This window comes from Bicyclus anynana, chromosome 15, assembly GCF_947172395.1.
Source record: "Bicyclus anynana chromosome 15, ilBicAnyn1.1, whole genome shotgun sequence".
In the NCBI taxonomy this organism is placed as follows: Eukaryota; Metazoa; Arthropoda; class Insecta; order Lepidoptera; family Nymphalidae; genus Bicyclus; species Bicyclus anynana.
In genome coordinates this window covers 5,244,284-5,261,412 of record NC_069097.1, presented here as the reverse complement: position 1 = coordinate 5,261,412, position 17,129 = coordinate 5,244,284, and the positions used below count along the sequence as shown (strand labels likewise).

General features: G+C 37.7%; 1 protein-coding gene across 1 annotated transcript in view; it reads right to left on the bottom strand.

Moving 5' to 3' along the window:
* Positions 1-17,129, bottom strand: part of LOC112046569 (zinc finger homeobox protein 4) — a 188,038-nt gene that overhangs the window by 123,548 nt on the left and 47,361 nt on the right. Inside the window, exons 2-3 of the mRNA XM_052885692.1 lie at positions 7,416-10,179; positions 295-3,014 (exon numbers count right to left, since the gene is read on the bottom strand). Coding sequence (XP_052741652.1) covers positions 295-3,014; positions 7,416-10,143 — 5,448 coding nt within the window. The 5' untranslated portion in view covers positions 10,144-10,179. The remainder of the gene's footprint in view (positions 1-294; positions 3,015-7,415; positions 10,180-17,129) is intronic.

Below are 17,129 nucleotides of genomic sequence, written 5' to 3'. Positions count from 1 at the left end.
TTACAGGTAAATATTGTTCAAGGATTTAAACGAAAAAGATTATCTGAAACTATTTGTACATATTTTATCACACTATCGACTTCGCTTAAAAGTACATCAATTAGTTGGTAAATGCTGAAAGAAAAAATATTACAAGTAGTCCTTGACAATGCAACAACACTTAAATAAGGTAATGTATTTATTGCACAATAATAAGTTTTGATAACAGTGAAATGAACAATATGTATTTAGAGCACATAGACTTAAATAATAAACTAGGGGGTTAATGTTTGTGAAGCAAATTCAATGTCTTACCTGCTGTTGTTGCTGGATCAGCTGTTGTTGTTTCATCTGGGCGTCATGCGCGAAGGGCATGGCGTCGAACGGCGGCGGGGGCAGCATGAGCGAGACCAGCGGCGGCTGCAGGTTCATGGCGGCCAGCGCGCCCATGTTCAGGCCCAGCGGCAACCCCAGCGACAGCATCTGGGCCATCATCGGGTGCAGTTGCCCCAGTTGTTGCTGCAGCTGTAGCATGTTCAACGCAGCCTGCATCTCTTGCACTTGCGCAGCCAATAGAGCTCCGGCTTGTGCTTCGCCCGGACCGTTCGCAGTGTCGTTGAAACTCCCGCTGGTGTCTCGCGGCGACGGGGAACGGTCGCCCTGCGGCGCGGGAGATGCTGCGCGAGGCGAATTAGGAGCTCCAGATTTCCTCTCGTATTCCGATTTGAACTGTTCCGCGAACTGCTCCAAAAACTCCAGAGGAACTTTATCTTTATGCACTTCTTCACAGTGAGTCTTTAAAACAAAAACACTAGAAAACTCTTTGTTGCAATGTTGACACGTAGATTTAGTCTCACTGTCGGGCGGCTTTTCCTCGGGCGGAGGCGGCGGCGGACTCGGCGCTCGAGCCATCTCGCGCTCCTCTTGCAATTTGCGCCGCTGGTTTTCATTGTACTGCATCACGAGGTCAAATCCGAACGTCTCGAGTAGTTGTTTATACATTTGTGAGTTTCTTTTGGGCGGGTTGCCCTTGGCTACCATCTCGTCTATAGCAGCTTGTTCTGCGTCACCGAGCGGCGAGTGCGCCCGCGCATCGCCAAACGGGCATGAAGTAGCGCGATGTGCGTCGAGGAGCTCCCCAGTCGGGAATGACGCGTGGCAGCGCTCGCACGAGGCGCTACCTGCACGAGGGGACCGCGGACTACCTGGGCGAGCGGGGGGTGAGGAACGCGGCCCCCCGCTGCTCGTAGACGAAGGGGATGTATTTTTCGGCGACAACACGTCTTGTAAAATTTTGGCGGGGTCGTTTCTGTCCGGCTGCTCTACTAAAGGACGCGACAAGTCCACGTGGCCCGCGGCGGCGAGCTCTTGCAGTTTGCCCGCTCGCGTTTGATGTAGAACCGACCGCATGTGAATGTCGAGCGTACTGCCTTGCGTGTACGCGACTTTACAGATGTTGCATTTGTATCTCTTGCGATCATCTTCCTCGCTAGACGTACTTTTAGGTGTTAGAGTTAAATTAGAGGGAGCGGTGCCCGCGCCGGGTGATACGGGTGGATTATTGTTATTCTGTTGTTCTTGCATAGCACGTTTTAATTTGTGCAAATGACTAACACTATTGTAATGAACGAGCAATATGTTCTTTTGCGTGAAAGATTCCTTGCAAACGTCACACTTGAAAGGTCTGTTTGGATCGAGATATTTTTCCATGGGATAAGTGAGTTTTTCGCCTTTCCTGTGTAGGAGAGTCTTGTTGTGTGCTGTCAAATACGATTGACGTGTGAAAGCAACTTTGCATCGATGACATTTATATTTCCTGTTGGGGTCATTGTAGGAATCTTCTGCCATTGCTTGTGAATTCAAATAGTCCTCGAGAAACTGCTGATCCTTGTAAATAATTGAATCGTCAGAGTTCTCCGCATCGTTATGTCCGGACTCATCAGCCGCTGTCGCACTCGAGTCGCGGTCTTCCATCTCACAAAGGTCATCTTCTGGAGTTCGTAGCGCCTCTTTGCGTAACAAATCCGCAGTTGCACTGTCTAAAACGACTCCAGGTCCAGCTTGTAATAATGGATTTGTGGCAAGACTTCTTTTAAAAGCTGTTAAATCCTCCTCTGAAAGTTCAGGATGAGATGTTTCAACGTGTTTCTGAAGAGCCACAACAGATCTAAAGCTCCGTCCACACAGCACACATTTCGTAGCATCACGTATCACATGGTATTGCGAATGTAATTGTAATTTTTCAACTGTCTTGAATGCCAAGCTGCATTGATTGCAGCGGTATTTATACACGTGCTTCTCAGAAACTGACATATTCGCAATAGAATTACGAGCATGAGCTTCTCTAAAATGGTTTTGCAAAGCGTGCGCAGAATCAAAATATCGATTACATCCTTTTTTCCAGCAAACGTAACCTGGTCCTTGCGGTGTTTGTTTGAGCTCCAAATGGCCAGATTCATTTTGATGTTGGCATAACTCGTCGACATTACGAAATGTGCGATTACACGTTGAGCATCGTTCCATCTCACCATCGACACTGCCTTCTGAACGAGGTGATGAGATTTCTCTTTCATTCTCTTCTTGTCTCGACTCTTCCCTCTGCGCTTGGGCTCCACCATTTAGCCAATGGCTTTGGTCCACTAGAAGGAGCAGCCGTTGTAGTCCTTCTGAATTAACAGAATGAATCTGCATTACGTGTCTTTCTAGCGCTGGCCTATCTTTGAACGCATCTTGACACAGCGGACAAATGAAATGACGAATGGTGTCACCGTGAACTGAGTTGACATGAGCAGTAAGTCTGTGCTCGCCGTTACAACTAAAGTTGCAATACGGACAAACGTGCGGTCCAGGCGTTTCTTGTTCGTCGTCTTTATCACTACTACTTTGAGATTGCTGTGGGGCGACTTGTTGCGCGTGTTGTTGAAGTTGCTGCTGTTGTTGTTGCTGCACAACTTGTTGCTGGTGTTGTTCTAAAAATCGCATCATTTTCTGCTCTTGCGTTAATTCTGGTTTTTGGTCGATGGGCTCCTTAATATCTGTTGACAAAATAAAACATTTTTGATTCATCATCATTAGTGACAAGCAAAACAGAATGTTTGAATATGTATCCGACAAACCTCTCACTACACAATCTAAACACAGAATGGGACGGTGATCGGTAAACTAAGTTCATATATTACACACAATGTCTACCTACATCTACGTGAGATTTATCTGCAAAAAAGATTATTTTCTATAAATGAAGCTGACTATTGTTCGGTGTAGCGTTTGTTGCTTTTCTGAATTGAAGTTAAAAATAAAATTCTTCTCCTTTTATATTATTAGTAGGACTCGTTTTGTTTGCGACGTCCCGGCAAGACAAAGGTATCGCTCTATCCATCCCGTACGCACACATCCACAGCGGCATTAATGTTAACGTAACAAGTATATTGTAATTTCGCACACAAAGGAGATACAGGACGGGCAAACAATCATTGTTCATTATTACAAAAGGTTTCGAATATTTCGTTTCGCATCGGATCAAATGCATTCGGGTGATCGACATACGTGACGATGAGTGCGAGCGGGATGGGGACACGTAGTGTGTGTGCAATTATTATTTGACCAGGGATATGTCCGCCAGCGTGTGAAAGAAGCTGCCCGCATTGTTTACGCTCAAATAAGGAAGGTGAAAGAAACGACCGATGCGGAGCACATGAGATTCGTTAAGGAAACTTCACAATTAGGTGAATTCTATTAGAATAAATGATTTCGCAAGACCCCTTATAAACGTAAGAATTTGAAAGAGCAGATTTAATTTTTATATAATAATTACATAATAAGTATAAAATTGTAATAGTTTGACTGTTTAAATGTATCTATGCTCGCGAATCACGCAGAAAACATTAATCATAAGAAAGTTCAAGTTATTGTGTTATACGTCTGAATTTTGGTTAAATTTTTGAAAAAGGCTTAATGTATTTGCGACTCACGACTAACAATTAAATAAGGTAACCATTTCACTATTAAAATAACCCAAACAAAACAAAATTTGCATAGCCGAGTAGCTTGGTCATTAGATTCAATTGAAAGTATAAGAAAGAGTTAAGCAAAAAACTCAAAATAAAATCAAAGCAGTTTGTCGCACATATTTCACACAATAATTACACGTAAGTAAGTGGGCATGAGCACATTTTTTTTAACTTAATTAAAACTTGAAATTATCTCACAGTCGGCCGCAGCTGAAACCAGTCGGTCCCCTGTTTGGGAACCTGTTTCATAGTTTTAAGCAGTTAAAACCGTTACATCTAATGAAGGGGAGAGGGATAAGTAAGTACGAGTCAATGTAATAATAATCAAAACAGAACTGACCCTAATATTGGACTGTAGTGACCAGTATGGTCTGCTCTTTTAGAAATTTCCAAGTCTGAAAAGTCTCTTATATTCGACCTTGTGTATAAATCAACAATGTCTTCGTAACAATAATGCATTTAATTACACGCACCATTATATTCTGCAAAATTTAAAACAATAAAAGATTTTAGGAAATTAATTAGTAGTTTAGCTTAGAGATTTTAATAAATTGTACAATTAAGTATTAGTAATTATTGTGATTAGTAATTAATCTAATCCGCGAAAAACTGATGAATCCATTGTCTCTTCAAGTCCTCTTTCAAATCTATTCATCTAAATGTCGTATATTCACTATCATTTGAGGATTTGTACATTTAGATTTTTATATATTCAGAGCTTAATTGTTATTTATAATGTAACACCAAGTTGCCGACCCAAAGTCTGGTAGTAGCGTAGAACAATGGCCAGGTAAAGGGACTGTGTCTGCATAAAATGGCATCTCCAACGCTTTTTGTCAATGGACAAAGGGTCTTTTCTAAGGAAACACCACATCGTTATAGCGTCGTAAAGTAAGTATTGTGCATGAGTTTTGTTTTGCGAGATTTGGGTCAGGATTTTTACAATGTGGCGTCATGGACAACAATGAGATTTTTGAATATTTTATGAGCTTAGGTGTTGTAACTGAAGGATTTGGTAATGATTTCCGTTGCGTATACATTGTTTTAGAGGATTAGACTAAATTAAATACACATACTTACATATATGTATTTCCAATCCATTTTTATAAAAATGAGTTAATAGAATAAAGTTCGTATGAGTTAAGCAGATCTAATTGATAAAAACAGGCGCGTCTGTTATTAAAATTGTAGACCAACTAAACATGGTGTTTTAGGCTAACTAAAGGTAAATCCCGAAATCCTATGCTAATTTTCTGAAGAAATATTCCAAGTAGAAGTAAACAAATTTATTTTTAGGTAAGTATAGCAGTATTCGTTTGACTTGATTGAGGAAATCTATAAATCTATAGATTTGTTTGAATAAATATTAATTCTGAACACAGGATGGTTTGAAGATAAGAATAATTCATCGAATGCACCGTTCAAAGATTTGATTTATTACGTGTTTATCAGTAATTCGTAAAACATAAATAGGGCTTATTAATACTCATAGGTACACCTGCGCAAACAAATGCATATGTAAATATGTAAGTGGATATATTTATCATATTTTAAAGTGAGTTTATTTTTAGACTTGGTTCAGTCGTTAATTTGTGTATCACTAAAATGTTTTTGTATTATTTTAATAAAAAACTGAAATTTTCGCGGCCTAGAGCATTTACAAACATAATTTGAGACGTATTTTATATCAATTTTTTACTTTAGCAAAATGAAGGTGCCATAAAATATAAAGACAGTTTTTTAGTAACATAACAAAATTTTAATAGTCACTTAGCCTACGTATAATGGTGAATGCATACCTACTCATTTGTTGGTAAAGTACTCAATAAGGTGAAAATAAGTAATAAGCATAAACATGAGGGCACAATGGTGCAAAGCGGATTTCTTTCGCTTGTGCATTTCACTGGGAGTTTATCGTATTTCACCGCGGCCATAAAGACGCGACGGGCAATGCGGCCGGCGATGCGGCGACATTGTAAGATGATGTAGCAGCCTCATCACAAGGGGGCAATCATCCTTAATGCGCGACGGCCACATACGTAATGCGAGTCATTGTCCCGCGTGCGGTACTTATGGAAAATTCGCGTTCTCAATTCAAATCTTCTCTCCGTCTCCGTCGCTCGCGGGGCGGAGCCGCCTGCGGCCAATGACGAAGTTCGAATGTGGCGACAACGTGTAAGGCGTTCGTTATTAAAGAAACCTGTTCTAATGTTGCGCGCTTTAAATTAAATTTTGGTCCGTGTGTAATTATCTCATTATTGTTATTACGAATTCCTTGCTAAATGCTCATCGCTTTAAAAGGAGAATGCCTCTCGGATCAGATGCGAGGTCGTGGTCGCGTGAACGCAGCGATAAGGAGCACCTCAACACCGATTACATAAACAGTATTATTTAAAAAACTCTTACGCCAATTAACACCTAACAATCCTACGTTCTTTCACGTGGTCCACGAAAGAAGCTTTGTTTGAAAAAATGCAGTACAACATTGATTAAGGAACGAATCGGATTAAATTGGAAACCGATAGTGACGTTTCGAAATCACATTCATAAGTTGGTTCAGTATTACTATTTTATCGATACGCTGGTAATGGTTTTTGGTTGAATTAATTTTAATGGGATTTTCACGCCTTATAGAATAAAAGTTGCGAAATGTGTTTATCAGAAAAGTAATAAATAAGAAAACGTTTTCCCCATACAATTGGAAATGTTTGAGAGAGAATGTTTAGCGGTTAATAAAAAGAGAATTATTGGATAAGAAGCGCACGCGCATCTAATAGCGTATCGCGAGTTTTTATAGATGCTTTGTAGTTTAGACGTATTTTTTGTAGCAGTATTTTGTTCCCATCTTAGATATCATTAAAACTTGTTACTTAAAGAGACAATGACTCGAGGAAGTTAATTCACAATAATAATAACAATAGGATAGTCACGCTTGGAAAGGCATTAGTGGCAAACGCGAGTAGCAATTTCCTTATTACCACTCTGATAAACATGAAAGGAGACAACAGCGTACCTACTCCATAGTTAAGATGAATTATCATTTGTTTAATTACAAAATTATTTTTGGAAGTTTTACATAAGCTTGATGAAAATTTACAAAAAGATTCCAAGCAAATTTTTTTATAATTAAGAGAAAATCTTTATATCCTCTTATAAAATCTTAACTTAATTAAAAAAAACATAGTTAACAAATAAAATATTATTTAAAATCTACGCTTAAATGCCTCATTATGCACATACTCAGTATTATATATTTCAAAATAGACGCACTTTTGAAAAAAAAAATTAAATCTGTTCGCTGGTTCTGCCACCGGCCGTTACATTTCGATACATACTGATCTACCGAAAAATCAGAAAGGATACTTTAAGAATTTTCTAAAGTAGAGGTTTGTCGGGTATTTTTTTAAACTAACAACTAAAACTTACCATTGTCTTGTTGATCGAATGGGCTCGGTAACTCAGGAGGTTGAGGGATAACTTGAAACAACTCGGCGACATCCGGCGTGGGGTCTTTCCCCTCGGACCGTCGCTGGAGCTGGTGGATTTGTTCCATTTGTAGATGTTTGACCGAGCGCACGTGTTGCAGGAGAGAGAGTCTATGCGGTGCTCCGAAGCCACATAACGCACATCGGTACACTCGAGGCCGTTCCCGCGGTATCCTCGAAGCACAGTCTCTTAAATGTCTCAACAGCAAGGCAGCTGCTTCGTGTCTGGCTCCAGCGGCGTGCAATTGCAGTTTATGTGCTGAATTTGTATAATAATCACAGGCACAGCATCTGACCTGCACTCCACCGACACCCGCGCCACCGGTTCCTACTCCACCACAGAACTTCAGTTTCCATTCATTCCTTGGACCACCTTCTTTGACATGATTGACATGCTGTAGCCTCTGTAGATGTTTGTCAGTTTTGCAATGCAATTGAAAGTTAGCTTTTAAATTAGTTTTGTATGTGCATAATTTACAAACGTAGTGACCGGCTACTAATGCTAATATTTCTTGTTCTCTGATCTTTGTGCGATCTTGTGCGAGATGGTGACCCAACGCTTCCAAGGAGTCTGTTGAAAAGCAGTTGCATATACAGCAGTGGAAAGTTCTTTCTGGTTCTGGATCCGCTGGCTCCGGTGGTGGTTCCATAGCCTCTGGATTTAAGCCGACGTCTAAATGGGCCCCTAATTCAGGAGGCGATGGTCCAGGGCCACCAGTCATAAGTTGAATCATCAGGGCCTGGTTATATGCCATGTCCGCTAAAGCTGCTTCTGGATTCGGTGGAGGAGCATCGGTGCCATGAAAATGTAATAAGCTTTCTAATTGCTGGTGACTTTGCTGTCTATGGTGTAGAGCAGACAATGTTTGCATGTGCTTTACATTTTGCTGAAGGACAAGCATGTTATGTGTGTGCTTCTCTGATGTCATGTGTATCCTTAAATTACGTGCAACATTTGTTTCGTAATTGCAGACATCACATCGAAATGTTGGCTTTGGTTTCTGACCCAACGGCGAATGATGGGGTAGTGGTGGCTTATGTGCCCCAGGTGGAGTATGCTGGGCAGGTGGTAAATTTCCTTCAGATGGGTTGCCACCATTCTGTAGCTCCTGCATATTGTTAAGGTGTTTGTCAGATTGCATATGTATGCTTAGGTTTCCCTTTGTCGTGGTTGAATAATTGCACACTTCGCATCGGTAAGGTTTATATCCACAGGTATAAGTTTCGCCGCGTGCTAACCGTGGATGTGGTTGACCGGCAATACAATAAATACAACTCGTTTCTGCTTCTGGATGTTTCTCCTTCATGTGAATTTCTAAAGTTTCTTGATATTTGTAATGCCAGTTACACTTTGGACATTTCAATGTTTTACAAGAATTTCTGCTATGCATTCCAGCCAAGGGACCGCCTAGTCTTCCTGAATTTAAAATAAGCTCGCATTTTGGACAATCAGCTCCAGAGGGTCGACCTCCAAGATGATCTGGACAGACTCCTATCGTAGTTCCAGAAAGAAAAGCGGGCGGACCTGGTTGAAACGGTGGCGATGAATTAGGGCTACTACGATGTTGTACAGAGGCATTAATTGTGTGCGGGTGTGCGACTGAAATCATGGAATGTTGTGGGATCAATGATTCTGCCATCGATCTAGGTGGCCTCCATGATGGCGGACTTGGTCTTCTATCATCACATGATCCATTGGGTAACATTGTTTCATTTTCTCTGTCTGGCGTCATTACCTCCGGCCGTTTGTCCATAGAAGGACTGGATAATTCTGAAATATTAGCAGGACTGACAGACATTGAAACACGTGGTGGCGCTGCAGCTCCAACGGGTTCTAAAAATGAGACTAGTGGTTCTTTGTCTTTTCCAACACATTGAATAATTGCCGATGCATTTTCTCTTGATAAAGCATCTCTTTCTGTATCAAGTAAAGATAAACTGTGATCCGATTGGGCATGCGCTACAAAAGACTTAGCGTATCCAAAACTCAATTTACAAATAAAACACATAAGTATCGGTTTAACCGGTACGCTAATGGGGCACTCTGGCACTGGAGACGATGGTCTAGGAGCGTCTTTTCCCCCACGAAAACTAAACACTCGATAACTGTGCATCACTGGTGCGTCAGGCCTCGCTCGCGCTCTCTCAGCAGCCAATCGTCCGTACAAAGCACCATACAGAGACGGATTTCTCGATACGTAGAACGCACTGGCAATTTGCGGGAATTCTAGTTGCCTCTCGACCACATTTCGATCTCGACTGTCGACTATGCACCCGGGTTCTATTTTGGGCAAATCAGGCAAACTTGTCTCTCCCTCCGATATTTCTGGATCTTCGATGATGTAGGCAGATCCGTCAGGGTTGTACACGATCTTGCCATCAAAATGTTCAACATCGGAGGAGAGCGGTGGAGAATCTCGACGCGAAGTGAGGTCGACGGCGTCAGGCGCGGCTGGAGGAGACGTGGGCGCCGGAGCGGACGAGGGAGCCGGCGTGGGCGCCGCCGGGGCGGCGGGAGCGTTCCGCGGCTCCTCCTCGGGGCTCATGTCGCCGTCGTCTTCGTCCGGCTCGAGCGCTGCTGAGCTCTGGGGATCGTCGCGCTTGCGGCGCCGCTTGCGCTCCGGAGGCGGGCCGCTAGCGGGGCCGCCGGGCTGCAGCGGCGTGGGCATGGCGCCGGGCGTCAAAGGCCGGCATCACATGCTCTCCTGTAATTTAAAGACTTCAATTAGACCCTTAATTTCTGGAATCGAAGTTTTAAATTTTAAATGTGCTCGTTTTACAAACCATGGATATAGTTTTGTGTTTAAGTATGACGCAATATATATTTTTTCTCACGGACTAGTTTAACTTAATAAACAGATGCGACAATTCAATACGTTTGTAAAGGCCGACCATGTAAACGGAAATAGGTGGAGACGATCTTTTATACTCCACTGATTGTTTGTTTTATTATTTTAACGTAAATTTTGTTAAAACATTTAAAACAATAGTCTATCGAAGTAAAATTAAATTTTTAGATAAACAACAAAACTAAAAAATAAAATATTTTGAAAGTTTAATGAATTTATAGTTCTGAAGAAGCGATCGTTTACGCGGATGAAAACTTATCAAATGAACATATTGAATGATCAAATTAAAATATTTGATAATAAGCGCTTATCTAGCTGGCATTTACGCAAACAACTGTGATCAATTTATCCGAATGACAGCTGTCATCGCTGTCAAAAATGACATTTTCACAATTAAGCAACCAATATTACAGGAACTCGACAAACAGTCATTTTGCGTTTCAAAAGTAAAAAGTATTATACGAATATCTCCCTTAATTCATATAGTATTAGAAACATAAATGAATACACGAAAATAGATAGCGATGTAAGTAGGTAATCTATAGTAAAAATTTGTTAAAAAGCGAGATTAAGCCGTCATCTTTGTTATCTTGCGGGTTATCTAACAAATACATAGTTGTCCGACGAATTCTTACCTACATAACCAAAACTGACAGATTAGGTACATGACTGTTTATTTAATTGACAAAGTATAGATAGTGATACACGAGTAGGTACCTATCACTATCTAAAGTTAAACTAAGTAAATATTGGAATGTCATCTCATGGTAATCACGAGATTTATGAGCTTTATACCTCACTCTTTAAAGAGCAAGAATGTGCTAATGCAGGGATACCTTAGTAGTCTTTAATTTTAACATTTATCAGGTAGGTAGAGGAAGATCACTTCTTAATCGTTCGTTTAATAAAAACTTTATATTTTATATTTTAACCTTTATTTTTTTTATTAATTATACAATGATGATTAACTAGAATTGTAAGTAGGTCAGGTAGTAATAGTAAAGCCATAATATTTCTTCCTAAAGTATAAAAAAACTGAAAACCACTAATTTTTGACATATAGAAAATTGTGCATAATCTTTCGATACATATTTCAAAATGCTACAAAAATATAGTAAGCAATGAAAGTCACGTATAGAAGTCACCATGGACAATCCGCCTTTTAAAATTAACGGTCAAAAACGACTTCCGTCAAAACAACAGGAAAATACGACTACTGTGTTGATATAAAAATGAATACAATAATTAATAAGCTAGATAATAATTAATTTGCAGAATTTAAAACTCATTTTATTAAATATGAGTAATTCGCATATCTCACAATACACTAATCACTGACTAATGAGTGAATAACAGCAGGATGTGTCTCCGATAACTGAATATAGCCATTAAATATAATACCTATTTAAAATAACAAGACAGAACGTTTTTTCAACAAACATTCAAGATCTATACAATTTTGTGATTTTCTCTTTGAAATTTTTTGATACTTAATAGGCATTTCTTTCAATATTTTTAATAGGTACATAAGTAATATAATCTGTTTGTCTTTAAGCTAAGCTTAATTAACATACCAGTGAAAACTTTGCCATTTTTTACAGGTTATTTAGGTAAATTAGGTTTTCTTGTTCTTTAACTCTCTTTTCATCTTATATTTTTAGGGTTGTGAATAAATTAAAAAAATGGGATCATTTATATCATCACTCAGTTGTCAGTCTTACAAAACTTTCGTGGACCAAATAATATCATCATCAGTATTTCAACATGTGAATGTGGCCTAACTGACCGGATGTCCATATTAGATAAACTATGCAAATTTTGATAACTCAATTTTTTTAGCAATTATAAAGAAGAAGACCTTGGAAGATTTTAATTCTCGTTTGGGGCCGCACCCATTTTCTTGTTTACACTCCTAACGGTCAAGTATGGGCTCTTCAAAATGATTAAGCGATAAATTGTTATACGTATTACATGGGAACTTGATAACAATGTTTGTATTGAACCAAGCGACAGTTATTTCATGGTATGAAAGAAATTCGTTGTGGATTGGTAAGATACGGGGTTTAATATTATCATCAGTAGGTACTTATGAGTACTTAAGTATGCCGATGTTATATTATGTCTCGCAGTTTTACTTGCGTGTAATTTAATAAAGAAACCTCTGTTAATATTGACGTTCATAGTTTGTCGCGTCTTTGTATTATCCAATTTCGTCTAGTGGAGAGCTACGCATTGAAAGATCTGATTGTTAAATGAAATCCTTTATAATGTTTAAAGACATAGCTATTACTTGATATAACAAAAGAAGTTCAAATCTTAGAAAATCACTGGATAAATAATTAGTCCAATTTTTGGTTTTAAAATAATTCAAATAAGAGAACAGTGCTTTTTAATAGTTAATGGCACCTTTTATGCAAGATAATGTTCTATTATATTTGTTACTAGCTGACGCCATGCGATTTCACCTATGTGGTTCCCGTTCCTGAAGGAATACGAGGATAATATATAGCCTTCCTCGATAAATGGGCTATCTAACGCTGAAAGAATTTTTCAAATCAGACCAGTAGTTCCTGAGAATAACGCGTTCAATCAAACAAACAAACAATCTCTTCAGCATTATAATATTAGTCTAGATAGGCGATCTTAGCTGTACAATATGTATTATGCATCACTATAAAAAAAGTATATTTACAATCCTCAGTTAACTATAAAGCTTTTATAGATAAGCATTTCAAAAAAAGACGCTCTAGTAGTTTCACTGCAGAAATTCTCGGAGCAGCTACATTAAGTGACATAGTAAAAAGGATTTAATTATACAAGTAATTACTCAGACCAATTATAGAAGGACCTGTATCGCACTCATTGTCACGAACAAAATTGTCTGTCATTTTCTGAGGAAAATGAGCTTAGATTTGGTATATATCTTATACTAAACTAGAAGATTTTGCCCGTTTTTTACACAATTCAATTACACGAAAAGGTATTTTTACGGAGCTCTTTAACCGACGAACACGATTACAACTATTTAACATCGATTCTATAAAAACAGGTTTTTATAATCGCATTAGATCGTTGATCATATACTTTGACATAAAAGTAACGTATAGCGAGGCAGGTCCTATACAATAATTGGTCTGAGAGTAATTATAACGTGCGTCGTCTCTAAAGCTATTTGTAGATCACTCTCGGTGCTAATGTGTGTGCAAATTACAGAAAGAGCCAGTAATTAGAGTCGAGGTGAATGCACCGTAATGGTCATAATCTTGTGACGTTGGTTCCAGGATATAATATATTACTGATATAACTAGTTATTACTGTATGTTTAAAGCTTATATTAAGAGAAATTATTTATTTTTCAGATGAACACGCTCTTATTTTTACTAAGTATACTTTCGTGCACTTAAATTTTAGATAGCAGTATTTAGTGTGTTAGATATTTAAAGTTAATTGCTTGTTTCTGAACGATTATTATTTGCGTCTCGATTTTTAAATAGGGATGGAATACCACGAAAAGTATAAGATTGCTATAATTAATATCTATTTAGTGTTAGATTAAGGATATGATGAGTAATATTGATAGAGCCAATAGAGTCCTTTCCGAAGTAGTTTCTAAAGAATTAAAAGCGAGTCGAGCTTTTTGTTACGAAACTAGTATTTTAATTGCTATTGCAGCAGAGTTCTTTAAACCATAAAACATACCGAAGTTTAATAGGTTCCTAATGTGTAGATATAATTAGAATTGCAACAGGTATTGACATAATTATCTATCTGTAACTATAAAATAAATAAATCAAAATATTCACTATCATAGATCTAGATTTAATATAAATAAAGATTTCTATCAAATAATGACCATAGACTTCATACACATTGGAATAAGTGTACAGCAAAAAATAAATTATTTTTAATAATCAAGTTTTTTTTAAGATGTGTGAGAAAAACACTTAATATGTATTTTAAAAAGCTGGCATTCAACTATGTTCAGGTAATTTGAGCAAAGATTTATCTTATTAGAATATAACAGAAATGTTGTCTTGTTACTTATTGGAATCGTAATTCTTCTCGTAAATCTTAAGAAACTGGAGTTCCCCCGTTTTAGATCTTTGAGCTTAGTCTATTGAGCTTATTTCCTTATGATAAGAATCTAAATTATTCTTACCTGAGACCATCAACATTTCCACTTGAAAAGCACAGCATTACCAATTGCACCAAAAAGGGTGTCCAACTTATTGCTGTATTGTCTAAGAATGTACGCGTGATATAATTTTCAGTGACTTTTCAGAGTGACGTCATTGTATTGCATAAGACGCTAGCATGGCGTGTGAATGTATTAAGGTGCCAGGAAAAAATAATTTACTTATGTTATAATTTTACAACTCATTTAGCAAACTGGTTGATATTGACACCGATTATGCTAAATGTTTGATGAAACACATGTTTAGATTCCCATCACAACAGGCAAAGCAGTATCAATTTGCACTAGGTAAATAACCACCATGACGGCATTAACTAATTTTTCTAACACAAAGTAAAGTAGGTATGTCTGTGTGTGTGAGCGTGAGAATTTGTGAATGTAGTGTGCGAATATGCTGTCACGGTTTCATATGTTTGGTGACGATGTGTAAGTGTAAGGGTGTGTACACACTAGTCGGTTTTATGTGGTAATCGGTAAAAATTGGGACAAATTAGGCGACCTTAATCAGAATCAATATCCGTGCTACTTAAATATAACAAATTACTGAATTCACATGTTTATATATGTACGAGTAAATACATTCTTAATGTTATCGACCTATTCAAACGCCTCCCTCCTTATAGGAGAGGGGATATGGAGCTTAGACCCACTACACTGTTCCAATGCGGGTTGTCGAGTTTACAATAATATAGCGGACGCTGTTTATAATATCGATACTTATTGATAAATAATGTAGAAATAAATTATCATAATTATACTGGTAGGTACAACAATACGCCCTGTGTGGCGACACCATGGGACCCTGCACACTCACACATAGACACGGCCCGCATTAGATTAGCCTCCTACAATTTATACATTATCAAGTCCGTCATAATTAGGGTTGCCACCGACATGAATAATTGCGGATTAAAAAGTTTTTAATCTAGTTAGTTTTTTTAGTCTATTTTTTTTTCTACATAAAAACTAGTTGCAGTTGTCATTTATAACAAAAAAAAACTTTGTGTAAAAGTAATCTAAATTTTCTAAATGCAAATAGCCAATTCAGAAACTGACTGTCTCTTTGGCTGTCGGGATTAGTGTTGTATTAGGATATGACAATTTTACTGTCAAATGTATTAAATTAACTCAATAATGATTGTGTATACATTTGACAGTAAAAATGGCATATCCTTTTCGTAATGCGCCAGGCTTAAGTCAAAGTAAAAAAGTCGAATGTCCTATATTATACTGACGTATGGACACCCTAGTCATAATGAAGATGTGCGCTTTTCATTTCATTAATGAGGCTCCCACAATGTTATTGATAGGAACTAGTGAATGCTGTTTTATTCGATCACTCGATGTTCAATTACGACTAATAACAGTTTATTCGTACGTTTAATCCGGCTTATTATATGGGAATTTTTCAGTAGGTGAATTTACTTACGGATTTTTAAACGACATTGCGAATAAAACGCCGAACCGGTTAGGAAACTAAGGCCCTGTACACATAGGCTCGTGAAAAAATTGAGATGTGAATAAAGGCCAACGCAAACTGTTGTTATTTTTACTAAAGTAAGTAGGTACGTATCTAAATACTAATAACTCATAATAATTAAGTTAATGTTAATAATTAGGACGAAACCTTCAATATAAAAAGTGTAAGAAGATGAAATATTTTATTACACAGATAATAATTAGACGTAGCACCAATTATTCTCCACATCCAAATACCAGCTTAGATTTTTAATTAAAAAATTTTGTACATAAATTATTTATAGTCATGTTGACAGATATAGTTGTCGCAAATGCGTAGTAAAAATAATTATTGGTAAAATTAAACAAAAAAACCAAGCACTAAAGGTAAATTATAATTTATAAGGTCAATATAATGATGAAACCTATACTACAATAAAAGAGTAGACATTAATTAATAGCACATTTTAATGATTAAGTTTATCAGGTGTTTGAACTTTGATGGAACACTTAGAAAACCATTAGCAACAAGATAACATAACGTCTGGAGTTTTTAAAAACTTCAATAAAAATACAAAAAAAAATGTTTGCTTGCTGCTGCGAAGTAAATAGATTTAGCTGATCTGTAAATAGATTTCTTCAATGAACCAAGAAGTATTATGTATTTTTTACATATTCATCGAAACCAAATATATAATCCAGTAAGATTCACAAAGGAAGCCGAGTAACAAGACTGTAAGCGGTAAACTACATCCATATTAATAATCGTCGGTTATTATGCAGGCCCTCATTAAGTCGCCGGTCTCACGAAACCGCAGAACACAGCTAAATAATTACCAGCAACCAGCTTTCTTCACGAAAAGATCGTAAAAGCGCATTAAAGAACATCTACTAAATCTCGCAAGAATTACAATAAGTAGTAAAATTTGTGTTGTTGGACACTAATATGAAAATATCGGAAAAAGATCATTATGGGGAATGAAACTGAGTAAAGATGGAGCAAACGATTTACTTATTACATTAATATGTGGAGGGAACGGTAACTAAAATGTTGAATGTAATAGAGGCAGTATGATTACACGTGGGAAAGTAGATAAAGTATGGCTACTACATGGATAGTACATGGTTAACGTTGTCCAACTGATTCAGTTTA